The 15,034-nt window shown below is 40.8% G+C and overlaps 2 protein-coding genes across 3 annotated transcripts; both read right to left on the reverse strand.

Moving 5' to 3' along the window:
• Positions 1-339: 339 nt before the first annotated feature.
• Positions 340-8,042, reverse strand: dbnlb (drebrin-like b). Of its 2 annotated transcripts, XM_083673527.1 has the most exons (15): positions 7,856-8,042; positions 6,629-6,684; positions 6,294-6,406; positions 6,127-6,201; positions 5,897-6,043; positions 4,979-5,056; positions 4,592-4,743; positions 4,420-4,474; positions 4,157-4,231; positions 3,649-3,778; positions 3,139-3,255; positions 2,522-2,581; positions 2,248-2,333; positions 2,010-2,097; positions 340-1,809 (listed from the first exon to the last, which is right to left on the reverse strand). In XM_083673527.1, exons 1-15 carry the CDS (start codon positions 7,936-7,938, stop codon positions 1,667-1,669), a joined length of 1,458 nt encoding a protein of 485 aa, XP_083529653.1. In that variant the 5' UTR covers positions 7,939-8,042; the 3' UTR covers positions 340-1,666. The 2 variants fall into 2 exon arrangements, with proteins under 2 accessions (XP_083529653.1, XP_083529654.1); XM_083673528.1 differs by lacking the exon at positions 3,139-3,255.
• A 461-nt stretch (positions 8,043-8,503) lies between these two features.
• ube2d4 (ubiquitin conjugating enzyme E2 D4) lies at positions 8,504-14,819 on the reverse strand. Its single transcript, XM_083673125.1, has 7 exons — positions 14,589-14,819; positions 13,096-13,159; positions 12,672-12,703; positions 12,500-12,577; positions 12,297-12,402; positions 11,625-11,718; positions 8,504-11,421 (listed from the first exon to the last, which is right to left on the reverse strand). Exons 1-7 carry the CDS (start codon positions 14,610-14,612, stop codon positions 11,376-11,378), a joined length of 444 nt encoding a protein of 147 aa, XP_083529251.1. The 5' UTR covers positions 14,613-14,819; the 3' UTR covers positions 8,504-11,375.
• Positions 14,820-15,034: the final 215 nt, after the last annotated feature.

Genomic DNA, 15,034 nt, shown 5'->3' on the forward strand with positions numbered 1-15,034 from the left:
TTTTCTTTAGGGAAAATGAACAAAGATCTTATCTTAAGGATGGGGGAAAACATTTAAAAAAACGACTTTTCTTATGAAACTGAAACCAGGTAACGAAAATAAAAATCCCCAACCATTGTGTTTATGCTCTCATTCCGGGAAACTGCTTGTAGAGCATATATTACTGCTGAGGTTTATATGAGACTACAGTTACTGGTCCTTGAAAGTCCCCAAACAGAGTTCAAACTCATCATCACATGTTATCAGACAGATATAGCTCATATTGCCCTCCTATGTTTAAACCAACTCACTGCAGCCACAGCCACCATCTAGGAAAAATACAGCAAGACTCTCACACAATTTACTTTAAGTTGTTTATTATGAAGAATGTCTTAGCATTACAATAAACTCTTGAAAAAAAAAAAACCCAACATGGATACATGCACATTGAAATTACTGTGACCCTTTTTACTTACTCTTAAATTCCTTTTTTAATTAAAGTGACAATGTCCCACACACTTTTTATTCACAATGATTTCATTATAAATGCAAAGCAGTGACCTTGCATAATGGTTATGGAGTTTCCTCATTAACTCTTAATCTGACAGATTAAAATAAGAGAGCACTTTCCAGGAGATACCAGACCACTCTGTTACCCTCCCTTTGGCACTCACATGATTCCAGCATCTGGTCACGACTCCCTTAATCCTGCTAAGTTAAGCCAATCACAGACCTGCACTTTGATCGAAGCTGGACCAGTGAAAGACAGATGAAGCAGAGATGATCTGAACCCAGAACACAGATTACAACAATACTAGGCAACAAATGACAGGAATGACTTCAGTCTGTATACTAACTGGTCCCTGAAAAGTCACAGTCATTGAAATTCTCTAGGTGATGTCGAGCAAAGAAGCTATGTGGATGAGCTCTTTAAACATCAGTAACATAAAATCATGGATTTAACAATGAGAAGCTGATTCTGTTTGTTTTCAACTGACAATTCCCCTAGAGTTCAGCCACCCAGAGCACAGCAAATACAGAACTGTTGGTTTTCAATTATTCAATTCAACTGCAATACCAAACAATGGTTTGAAATTCACACAGGATTTTAGTTCAAGCAAAGCAGTCATTCCACACAAAAAAAATCTTCTTAAAAGTCAAAGGCAAAAGATCATAGTTGGTACCATAAATGTATGCGAGCTATGAAAAGTTATTTTTCTGAAATGAAAAAGGACCAATTGCTACAAATAACAATAGTAGTATACCTGAAACAAAAACTGGATTCACTTTTTAAGGAATGTGAACTACAAGTGCTATGAATGTTCACGATGGAATATTAAAATTTAAACATCAACAAAGGCTGACAATTTACTGAATCACATTTAAAGGTAAGAGATTCCTTTTGGGGTTGGCCAGCATATGGGGGTTTCAACAAATCCCTAAACTATGCCATTAAATGCTCACAACATCAACAATATAATGGATTTACTTTCTTCAACAGGGAAATATTTTCAACATCCCCCTGGTCCCATGATTACTGTTCAATACATTGGTCCATAATATGGAGGATCAGTTTCTCCATTCGGTTCTATAGGCTCGCTTGAGTTTCTTGTAGTCTGCTTTGGGGTTATCCGTTTTCTTGGGATGCCTGGGCCTCCGATATGTTGATCTGGTGAGTGGACAAGGCCTAACCTTCGACAAGCTCCACATAATTGGCTGGGAACATTCCAAAATGGCCGTCTGGGGCGTAGCCCCGCCACCAGCCCTCGTCAATCATCTCGATTCCATTGATTATGTCATCAGGATCGAATGAGATCTCAGTGTCGTCAGCTATGGAAGAAGAGAGCAACACCTCAGCAATCACCATAGCAATTCAGATATCTGCATTATTCCCCATAAGTTGTCCATTCACTCAGTGACTGCCAATTGACAGTTCTATCCACAAAACTGATTATTCATCGAGGGGGAAGACAACTTGAGTGGACTAAGTGTCTAATGTAGCTTTTCAGAGGGGCTGTCACAATGCTTACCAGCCTGGTAGTCGTACAGGGCCCTGGCACATGTGCCTCGGACTGTGGTCTCTTCAGCAGCTACCTCACACGTGTTCTGCTCTTCCACCTGAGGGAAGAACAAGAAGGGTTTCCAGGAGTGACCAATTCAACTCTATCAGGGAGACATTCAAATACTTCTTTGGGAACACGCTACAAGGCCAACAGAGCGTATGGGGGGGTGGGGGGGTCTGTGTCAGGTTCAATGGTCAATATTCACCTGGGGGAGCTCCTCAACGAGGTTGTTTTGGGCTGGCTCCTGGGCATGGGTATTCACTTCATAGGAGTTCTTTGCAGGTGCTTCCTCTGAAAGGGAAAAGGTACAGGTCAGTCTTGTTCTCCAACAGTGCCTCTCTCTACCAACAGGTGGCAGCAGCGGTGGCTCCAGGGCACAACTTTTGACTGTAAGAAATGTGAACAGAGAATCAATGATCATGGCACAAAGAGATGAACATGACTTGGTGAGTTGGATGTGTGTGTGGAGTAGGGCCCACCTTGGCACGGTTCCTGGGGGGCTTCCTCCTGATCATCATACTGCTCATCTACATCAGGCTCTTATCACCACAACACACGTACAATTACACACCAGAACAGGTACACACACAGTAGCATGCACTGAAAAACTTTCAACAGACAGTGATTGAATAGCATTTTTAGGCCATAGTGTGAATTCTCTTAGAAAACAACAAGCACAATGGGTGAATTTGATGATGTTTTGAGAGCTTATAATAATGGACATGAGGATGATGTTACATTGAAGTAACATGGAGAAAAGAGAGAAAAATTATAATAATAATACATGCCATTTAGCTGACTCTTTTATCCAAAACGACTTACATTGCAGTGAGTGCATACATTTCAGTATATATGGTCCCAACAGGAATCAAACCCACAACCTAAGCGTTGTTAGCGCCATGCTCTACCAACTGAGCCACAGAGGACCAAATTGTATCAGGTAAAGCTTTTATCAGTCTGATAAGGTTCGGCACACAAACAAAGAAATTGTATGGTAACTTTAACCAGTCACCCATGTGACAGACCAGTGTTGTGTGTGTGTGTATGCTGGGGAACGGTCACTTGGTGTCAGTGGTGTGTGTGTGTGAGCTCAGACCTGTGGGGCGAACAGGAGAGGCGGAGCCTGCTGGCACAGGGGAGGCTTGGCGCAGGGGCGAGCTGGACGGCTCCGGCTCGCATGGTTGCTTAGAGAGAAAAGGGCTGTGCAAACGCCCTGACACACACACACACACACACACACACACACACACACACACACACACAAAATGAAGAAGAGAAAACAGAGCAGAGAGGTTGGCTGGAGAAGTTACCCAGCAGAGCAGACAACACAAAACAGATGCGGCGTGGTAGTAAATATGACAGTGAGACAGGCTGACGATGAGTTAAAGCTGAAGAGGGCAGAGTAAGAAGACAAGAATCTCCTATAGCGTGTTTCAACATGGCCAAGCCAATCACCTGACAGTGAATCTCGCTGCGTGGTCACACCCATGCTTGAGAAAGAGGCTGATAGAGCCTCTCAGAGCCATACAAAGCCCTGCTGTGTTACACTCACGGTGGAAAAGCTTATCTGGAAGGCAAACAGTTCAGTACTGTATTCAGATGTTACCTGGCTGGGGACTGGCAGGCGCAGGGGAAGGGCAATCTGTGTCTGCGTTGCTGGGAGCCATGCCTCTCTCCCTCTGCTTGAACATCTCTCTGGGGTTCATCGAACGCTGGGAGATGAGGGAGGCTGCCTCCTGAAACACACGGTGGGTCAGGAATCCACACTGGGTGATGTATAGCCACAGAAAAGTTGAAGGTTCAACATTCTGGACAGATACAGATGAACACCGCTGATATCAAAAATCGAATCAAAGTTTATTTATCGTGAGCAGAGGATACAGCTGTAAAGGTACTATGAAATGCTGGATACAAGCTGTTGTTAAGCAAAGCACGCATAACCGCCAAAAATGTGTAAAATATCGGAATGACAAAAGAGAGGACCTTGATTAAAAGAGGTAGAGAACAGCTAAGATCTAATCAAAGAACAAGTTTGCTTGGGCCACAAAAGGGAGCTAGGAAATAGAGGGTTCTGTGTCATGAGGTAAAGGCCACCTTTGGTAATGTGGACTCACATTGGCTTTCTCCACAGATTCACCACGCTTGAGTCCTTTCTTCTGGGCTGCCTGGTGCTCCTTCTCCTGCTCTTCCTGATGAATATGGCACCACACAGAATTCAACACTACATCCTAGACTAGTGTTAAACTGAATTTGTACTTTATCATTATACATTGATTGAGTGCATGTAGACTGTTCTTCCATGAAGTTCAGCAGTTCGAGGAGGTCTGGCCTAAATTAAATCTCCTCAGACAGCCCTGTGAGCCACAAGACAACTCACCCATTGTTGTTTCTCATGATCTCTACTCTCTGCTTCCTGCTGCTGCTGGTACTTCCTGTTAAACAAATGTCCATAAAAAGGTGAAGCAGACTTAATGCAAACCTGGGAACTAATTTGCAAAACAGGCTTAACGGCAAGACAACCACTTCCAGCAGAGCACTGAGCGACTCACTTCTGCTGGTCAATCTGAAAGGCCCTCTCCTTGTCACTCTTCTCTCTGAGTCCTGCCTCCTTGGCCTCTCTGTCCTTCGTCTCTCGATCTAGGTGCTGGCGTTCCTCGTCTGCCTTACGCCGCTCCTCCTGACGCCGCTTCTCCTCATCTTTCTGAGACACACACAGACCAGAGAACAGCTTCAGCTATGGGCAATGTATCATAAGAGAACACATCGCTGGGATAATATGTACCCTTTACATTATATTGCAGACCTGAAGATGCAGTTTGAAACTTAACCATGCTGATTACAGAGCTAGCTGAGATGTGCTCAAGCAAATCTAGCCATCATCGTATGAGCCAGTAAGTCTTCATTGAGTGCAACAGGTGTTGGGTTTATTGGCTTACCTCTGTCTGCGCCCAGAAATTGTCTTTATTGGTCCGTTTGATTTCAGACATGGCATTGGTCTTCTGATATACAGAGCCCTGTCAAAACAAAAGGCTACTGATTACACCAGTGACTAATTACTTTAATGTTTAAGGCTTAGCTTAGGGTTCTCTGGTATTGTAGCTTTATGTTAAGCTGTCACAAGCATCACATCGATCACCTATTATCACCTGTGTAATGTCAAACAACTTTGACAGCATTACAGGAGCATCTTGCCTTTTGATAATGAGCAAAAACCTGCTCCAACCATGTTTCATCCCTGGACACAAACACCCATTCCAATCCAGTACTGACACAGCAGGTTGGTTCAATGTGCTGAGTTGGGCTAACAGGCTTTAAAACAGCCTGGACTGGCTTCTCTTCACCAGCCCTGGCCAGCAATCAAGAGACCTAACTAAGCCACTGGATTTTCACTGCAGTTGCGTCACTGTTAACAACCAGCTCTGCACTGTCACAACATTAAACGTGTTGTAAACAGATTTAATAAACCCACACTGAGAACCCCTAGCTGTGTGCAACACATCTCTGCAACATGTCCACTTGCAGCAAAGCTATAACTGAAGCAAACCACCAATGGAAATAGCCTACATGTCATCTGATTAAAATAATTCTGAATAAGGAAGTTTTATTCTACGCAATTCCTCCAAAACAAAAGCTTGGACATAAAATTAAACATACCCATTGAGGCTAATCGTGTGCTGAATTTCATAATGCCATAATTAAAAGGTTGTGGTTCCAGTCAGGATGACATTGATTTCTCTTTTTAAACTTAAAATAGACTGAAAAACACAATTGGTAGTCTACAAGATAAAGATAACCATAGAAAACAAACTGAGGGTACAAAATAGAAATAAGATGCTGCTGCAGTCGGTACATACCACAGGCCCCTGGGGACCAGAGTCTCGGAAGCGGTTGGACTCTTTGTGGAAGCTGTAGTTGGCCCCGGAGGCCTTGGCTACCTTTTGCATAATGGCCTCAGGCTCGACATCGTCCTCTGCACGGGCGTTTATTGTGACATGGGCACCCTGGACACACAGTAATGGCTTTACCTCATAAGCTACACACAAGAAGCTGACACAGCAACAATAACTTTACTATGCCAAATTACCAGGAGAAAATTAGCCATGGAGCTGACATGATGGGCACATAGTCCTTTCCTGGCGTCTTTCACCCCTTCTCCAGTCTGAAACACAAATAATCATGAAAATCATTCAATACGTCACAAATACAGGAGTGTGCGCTTTAAAAGAAGGGAACATAGAATGCAGCACTCACCCAGTTAATGAGGACATATTTGGACAGGCCAGAGTTTGGGTCCAGAACACGACAGAAAGCGTACATCACTTTCCCGCTGTTGAGCTCCTCAACCAGTTCATCCAGTCCACCATCTAAAACACCATTGTACAATGTGTAACTGAAACCCTACATACAGTACACATTACATGAGGGCTAAGTAAACACTGGCAAACCAATCCTTTAAATGATTCAGTATTTTCAGGTTGACAGGTTTGTGTTTGTGAATATCCAAAAGTCTCCTAGATTTCACAGTCACCAGTCTTTTCACATTATCAAATAGTCTTATATATCCTTCAATAGCATAAAACACTCACCTCCCTTCTCTGCCAATCTGATATCATTAGTGTTTCCCTCATAGGTAAACAAGGCCCTATGGAGGAGAATGCCAAGTCACAAAGGTTGCCAATTTTGCCTAAATGATGTACAGTCTAATCAGCAATGGTCAACATTGTCAATTCAACATCAATGTACTAATTGAGCACTACTTAAAAATAATGGTACTATGGCTGCAGAATGACACTGAAGCAAACCGGCGAAGCATATGGGCTACACAGGCCTAACTTTACTAAAACAACACATACTACTTCGTTTTAGCACTTCAGGGCATTTGAAAGAAGCATTCTCTCAGAACTTCCCTATTTAATGTCTGGTCCCCATGATAGCGATTACTGTATCAACGGGAAGTGGTAGTAAGTAAGACTAGAACCTTGATGTAGACAGTGAAACTGTATTTGAATGCTGAACTAGATGTCATCCGATGTGTTGATGATTTCTTACACACACACACACATATATATATATATATAATTTATTAATTTATTAAGTAGCAAGGTAGGCCATATCGTTACAGATTTACCTGAGGACTGAGCTATGCAAGGATAATCCCCTTGACAGCTAAAGAGGTTAATTCATTCAGGTCATCTTTGAACACTGCCACCAACAGGTTTCACTTGAACCTCAAGAGGCATATGAATTCATTTGTTGCTTCAAGTACTTTCCTCTATGCAACATGTATGAGTACAATTAATAAGAAAAAGGCCAACTAAAAAGGACACATATCAGTGGGCCTATTTATGACAGATCCGGTGCATAGATAAAAAAGCAAGCTTGCTATAGTGAATATTCTTTGAGATGAATGAGCGGAGGGCTTGCTAAAGCCTGAGTAATGTCATGTAATGTCTGAATTGAGAGAGTAATAGCCTTTTCCACTGATACACCTAGCTAGGAAGACACCGGATATTTGAACTCAAGCTAGCTTAGCTAGTAGCTAGCTGGCTGGCTGGCTAAGGAAAATGACTATCTAGATTGGCTACCTAGCTAACCCATTATTACTCAACTAAGAACATGAAAACTCATGCTGATTTAATGTAGCTCGCTACTTGGCCTGCGTTCATTGCACTGGCAGGCGAGCGAGCTAACAACCCATAGACTTGTACAGTTACGCGCTAGCCTAGCCGTCTAAATTGCTGATGTTTGGCAGGCTAAACACTACTAGAGCGGACGCAACATTTAATGACGATGCAATTACCTAAACTACTTACCAGTTAGTATTGGATTTCTCATCTACTACCTCTTTATAGGCAGCTGTCAAGGCGGGGCCGTTTTTGCTCAGATTCACTGCCATCTTTCCGTAGAATAGTGCCGTGAAACGCCTGTCCTACTCGGAGGAGAGGCGGTAGAATGACTTCTGATGAGGTGAGGTCTCAACCATAGAAATAGATCTCAACTATGCACACTCGGAAGCTAGCTTCGCCACATCATGAGTCCCTCCTCTTGGAGCATTTGATTTAGTTCGTCAAGCACACCGAGAAGGCGCAGTTCGATGAATGCAATGCATCCAATGAATGTAATCTAAACGGCGCGTCGGGCGACATAGATTAAGCGCACCTCAGGACGCCCTCTAGAGGATCGAAGTGATATGGTCCTTTGTGATACTCAAGTATACAAAATGTTGCATATTGTTTCAATATTCATCCTTTTATCCTTTTTATACTTGACTTGAGTATCACGAAGGACCAATAATATTGTATATAGGTTCTCTGATATAACCCAGGCATGTCTCAATATATACTTGATTTAGCATTTTAGGGGACATTAAATCAATTTCAGGAACAGATCAAACAAAAAGAGCTTTATTTATTTATATCAGCAACTCAATGGTTCTTTTCTGTCATACGTTTTGTGTTGGTGGTAGGAAGGTGATATGAAGTCTTAAGCACATACAGATATCACATTTTGAGACGTATTTATTTAAAAAGGCTGGTCCTGCATTTGAAGTTAGCAAGGCTGTACATTAAACACAAATTAGTAGTCCCATTCAAATTCTAATTGCAAGTCTCTAATGATGAAATGAAGTTAATTTCCCTTTTTTGGGGAAAACAAGCCCTGATAGCGATTTGAAGTATATACCTGTAAAGTGATGGATAAGACTAAGATTTTGTCAACTGTCAGGCAAATGAATTGTAAAGAAATCCCTGATATCTGGCAATGGCTGTGAAAAGGTTCTCCAGAGTGCAAAGCATGGCAAGCTGCCTACCTCCATTGAGAACACACTGAACCAATGAGGTCATTCTAACAAGCATCTCTTTGGATCACACAGGGATGAAATTATCATTATGAAATGAGCATTGAGGCTGATTGCACTCAAACTAACAACTGGAAGACAAATAGATAATAAATAAATAAATAAATAACCAAAGAGACAAGACAATAAGATACAGTCAGAGCAAAAGCAGCAAGCAAAAGTTAAGTTATGTCCGGTAGCATTACACACTGCATCAGTAATTTTCAGTGCTGGTCTGGCAGCAAAACAATTCTGGCTGCATTCAGAGCGGATAAAGTCAGTATAGCATACTATAGGTTTGTAGCACATCCAGTTTTGTGAAGTTTGACTTTTCCTCCGTTGTTTTAATGCCAAAATCATAGCCTTAATTCTTCCATTTATTCTATATGTTACTCAAAATGACACCTTACAGGTGGGGCGTTTAAGTGAAACCAGTCTGCTGTAGTGTAGGGTAGAGCATAGTTTATGGCTGGAGAAAACATGTTTAATAAATCTATGATGGACACTCACTGCTGCAATATCAAGACAATGTTTTAAAAGTAAGTTCAATGGCCAAATGTCTTGCTTATCCCTTTTTCCCCAATACTTTTTTTATTCCCTTTCCATAGTCACATCAGACAGTTATTCTCTGGTTCAAAAATACTCAATCTATAGAGCAAGACAGGTGTAATCTAAATAATCCAGCACCTGTGCTGGATCACGTTGAATTTAAATTTGATAATACTAATGGCAATTTAATCACAATAATGGTCATTTTTAGTGACATCAAAAAAACTACAATCAAGCTTGCAGAAAACTAGGTTACAAATATATTGCCTATTTGCACTGTTGCAGACTCTGGGGACAATGAGAACAAATTCCAATGATAAGAACAAATTCTCAAGACATCTACTACAACAAATGCAGCTGCCAAGGCTCATGTTATAATGGAAAGGCATGGGAAACATTTGTGACATCTAATGAAACTACAGTAGATGAAACTTCACAATAAACTAAAAATAGATATTTAACTCAAGTTATTCACTTTGATGCAAAAAAAGAAGGTAATTCATAGGTCTGCAAAAGATATTTTGTTTTTAAGCAACTCTTTTCAAGCTTCCATTTAAACAAACAAATGACTCCAGTTTTAACCAATGGCAAATCTGACCGAAATAACATCTGTACAGCATCTGTCCACACACAGCCTGAACAAAAACTGTACGAAAACATTCACATTCATATTATAGTGTTGTACAGTAAAACAATCTGTGAAAATGGCAAGACGTTGAGAAGGAGAGCTAAAGAATGATGATCAATCTCAGATCATGTCCCCAAAGACAGCTTCAGTATTTCTGGCTTAAAGCAGCATCTTAGTGCGCAACACAGAACGTCTGGTCATGTTTCTCACGACATAAGTCACTGCAGTGCCCTTTGACAGGCGTGTGAGTTGGATAAATACCTGAGCTACTGTTTACAGATGGTGGCACTCAGCTGACCTGTATGGCTAGAAGTAGTTAAGCTCATAGGGGTGAGCTCTATCAGGGTTAAAGTGCCACCTTTCAGTAGGATTTTGTGTGGTATGAAGCCAGCCCTGGATGGATCTTGAAACAAGAGGCAGGGAGCATTGACAACACAGGAGAGAAAAGTGGTGGAGGTCCCAGAACTTAGTTTGTTGTCTCTTGCCCAAGAGCACACACTGTATACCAGTGGAACCAAGGGCAGCTAACCTTAATAGCACCTCTTCAGGCTCTCCAAGGACCATCTGTCTCTGCATTTTGGACATTTCCAAATGCATTAAGTAATCAAACTAATTGGCTCAGGGGGAAAACACAGAACAACCGTCTTAATATTTTCACATTGTCTGGGTGTGTGACAGTTTGTGAAAAAACATCTCCAGAATTGATGCGAGCCGGAGTCACGCTGCTTGATATAGCCATGCACCATTTTGTGCTGAGCACTCCGCCTCAATTGCACATCTAACGTCTGAGAGGAGATTATTACAATAATACAGCAAGGCCACTGAATACATGAACATACAGTAATACAAGACATCCAGGAGGCACACATACAGTACCTTTGAAAGGAGGGAGCAACTGACTAGTCCCCTCCAAATTCAACCCAATGATTCAGCATTCAGTAGAATAACACAATGATATTGTTATGATAATAACAACAGTGATCATAATAATAATAATAGTATGAATAGTAACACTGATAATAATAATCACAATAGTAGTAGTAATAGTTTAAGTCTGGGTGTGGTGGTCTGGACCGTGAGGAGGTTCCAGAGTGCGTTCAGGAGTTCCTCAGGCCTTGCTCAGCAGATCCATACAAGTCATGAAGAACGGCGCATGGCAGCAGCTCGGCACATAGCAGCCAGGTTGCACTGTCCCTTATTTTATCGCTTCCTTCTCCAACCAGAGTGTGAGGTTATTTTCCCCCTTTTGTTCGTTTGCCTTGTGTTGATATTAAACATGTTTCTTTGCTTCTTTTAAGTGTTTTTAATTTCACAGGCATTCTCACATTGCATATTTCTGTGTCCATTCTCTTGCTAGTCTGTTGTACCTGTAAAGCAAAATGAAGGGTATGCACAATTACTTGACTGTATACCAAATCACAGGATGAAAAGAGACTCATACTCATCCAAGTAGCATGCATATCTATCAAGAGCTTATTAAAGTGTGATCTTCGACTTTGGAAGATGGGAATTTGGAATCAGGAAGCGAGAATGAAAATGAGGGGAATCAATCACTGTATAGCACACTCACTTTTCCCTGTCAGCTTTGTAAGTGTGTGCAATCTCTGGGACCAGGGGGTCATCTGGGTTTGGATCGCAAAGCAGAGAGCAGATCGACAACAAAACTGAAAAGAAAAGAAATAACATTAGATGCCTATATCTGCTCTGCCACCAACAGAGACCTCGAAAGTTCTTTAAGATAAAAAAAACAAAAAAAACATGAAAAGACAATATCCATAACACATTAATTAACCATAGTGTAAGGCAAAACCAAGCCAAGGGGGGCTGTTATTGGTCTTAACCTTTCATTTCCTTTACAGAGACCTTTCAATACACCTACACAGCTTTCATCTACATTGCTATGACAACGGTTGGTGTTGACCACCCTCTCCTTCATCTGAGATAAAATGACACATGGCGATGATTGCACCTTTGAAGTCCAGGAATAATACATTTCTTATCCAGACAGCATTTTGACAACAAAAATAAAATATACATTTGATCCCCAACATGTACCGTATTAACAGGAGAAAGATTAGCTAAAGCTTATGTTTCTTCTGTTACTCAATGGCAGATTCAATTACTAATACGACCAAAAATATTGTCAAGAGAATGTCACATTGCAATCCAAGCTGACAATGGTTCTCTCCATTTCATTAAAGTTCCTTCCCCATGTTACAGACCAGAGTTCAAAGGGACTCACCTTTTGATACTGTGAGTGCAGGTGACCATTGTGATCTCAATATGTCCAAACATATACTTCCATTGCTGTTGATATTGGGGTGGTAGATCTTTGTTGTGAATGCAACCTGCAATGGAATTGAAACTTCTTTTAAACAACCCAATATCTACTGCTAGAAGTATTAATTGTTTCCTAAGGTCAACTAGGCCTGTTTATTCACTCACCTTTGGTGGTTTGAAGGGGTAATCTGTGGGGAAGTGAATCGTCAAAAAGAACACCCCACCTTGATAAGGGCTGTCATTCTAAAATAATATCAGCAAAAATATGGTTAGTCAGTGGAGAACAATCCTTTATGCTTATTGTTGCACTTATTGAAATTGAGTAAAATTCACTTACTGGACCCATTATTGTCGCCTGCCAATGGAACACTGAAAATGAAATGACAAATGTTACAACTTTTTTTTTTTTTTTTAATACCCAACACATGCTTGATTTTTTTTTTTACTAGATCAAACTGAAAAACACAATCTGCACAAAACACACTTGGAATATGGACACACATATTCTAACAAACTCTGTGATTGTGTCTCTTTCTGTGAATGAAAATCAAGAAATCAGAAATCAAAGTCAAACTAGTAAAACTAGTCAACATGAAATCAAACCTCCCAGAAAGGCTGGATCACTATGTGGCTGTCTGTCCTACCGGCTTTCAAAAGGCTACATGTTTTGAAAGCCAGTAAGTCAGAGAGGCATTGTGCAATGCAATGTTGAAAAACACCTTCAGTTATCTGCATAAAGAATTGATCCCCTAGTTACTTACAATCATCTCCAACTGGTCCTGCTGAGCACTGTGCAGGTGGATCTCTCTGCAAATCTGTCAGTTCCTAAAGAAAATTAAAAAAAAACAAAAAACAATTGGCTAAATAACTCAACAAGAGTCTCAGTCAATAAGTGAACATGAGTGTAACATTAGTCCAACACAATAAGTGAAAGCATTAGGCCACTGTTTCACTTGTTATTTTATCACTTGTATCTTATAATGGCTTCCAATTTAAACATACATTAGTGGAGAGTGACTAAGGAAAAGAATGCATCGAAAAGGAAGTGCAGCTGAGGTTGATGGCTCATTGCTGTCCAGGTTGATTAGAGTCCTGTCACTGCAACAACTACAATAACTTCTTCTCAACTTTGACATTTCACATGATTAGGCTATTTTTTGACACAGGCCCTAGCTTTTATGAAGTGATTTTGTTGTGCCAATCATAACCCACAAAAATCCATTTATACTTTGATAATTTCAGTAACTGCTCACAATTTCTTTTTTCTTATTTCAAAACCCAAATTAAGTGAAAGCGGTATTGATGTCATGAAGTGGAACACAAACTAGAATGGAAGAATGTCAAGTTACATTCTCAACTTCTCTGAAACATAAAACATTTTTACAAACAATTACAGAGCCACCTAGGTGTACAACTTGTACTATGGTACACACACACAAACAGAAACTTGTATATATTTCAATTATCTCACTATATATAATGGGAACGCTGTCTATTCTGTTATAAATACACTTCCCTGCTCCAGTGCCCCATTTGCATTCCATATATGGCAACATTGACATTGGGGTTCAACATTTGGCAACCTGCAAACAGCTGTCACAACGCGTGCGCGTCCACCACATCACATTCAGTCATTCGTGTTGGAGCAACGATGATTTCTATCGTATATAGTTAGAATGTATAAGATGGAACTAGTTAGTTCACACTAGCACGTAATAACATGCAACATGATCTATTTAACTAGGGACCGTTCCATTGGGCTACCGTTACCTCGATAAACGGAGGGGGGATACATACCCAGCTAGCTAGCTTACAAGCTGACGGGTCTGACTAATCCCTGAAACGAAAACGTTCCATTATAATAATATGGTGTATTAGGTTTGTAATGTAATGTTCATGAATTTTGTCTGACCCAACGCTCCCAACAGAAATATGTATATCTATTTCATTCGCAGAAACTTTCCTTGTGTTTAATACATTAAATTCTAGCAATTAGACCAACCCCAAGCGGACTGACACGCTAACAGTTTTGCTAGCAGGCAATGCGTCAGCACCAAAAGGCCACCATTGGTTGCCCGTCTTTGTCTATGTCAAGTGTTTTCAAGGGGAGCACAAATAACGGAGTGACTGCTACATGAAATGTGACATACTATTGTGGAGGACTAGAAATCTAAATCATACACAACAATCAAGCTAGCTGACTAGTGATTACTAGCGGACAGGAAGAAATAAGCAAACAATAACAAACACTCACCTTTTGAATTCTTTTCAACGCCATTGCTCGTTTAATTGGCTAGATATGGCTCTTTTACACACTTGGCACAGACAATTTGGGTTCAATTGCTGTTGTTACACACAGTCACCTTGTGTGTATATAAATACTGTAACAACCGTGGGATATCTCAATTCAAATAGCAGTTTCCACGGTAGAAGGTTGGCTAATTCTTGGTGTCGGTTTTGCTAGCAAGCTATCTCACCCCCCTCTATCTCCTTTACCCACTGGCAGCTTCCAGTGATGTGCAACCAGAGCAGTTCAGCAATATCGCGAGACAAGGAGGACACTGAACTGAAGCTTATAGAAATAGATTCTATTCAGAATTTACTCTACAGCTGACCAATTGTACAAAAGGGCTGTAATTGTACTAGCTATGGTTTATTTTACATACACATATCCAACTATTGTTGGCATGTCCTATTTTG

The sequence above is a fragment of the Argentina silus genome, assembly GCF_951799395.1.
Source record: "Argentina silus genome assembly, chromosome: 7".
NCBI lineage: Eukaryota > Metazoa > Chordata > Actinopteri > Argentiniformes > Argentinidae > Argentina > Argentina silus.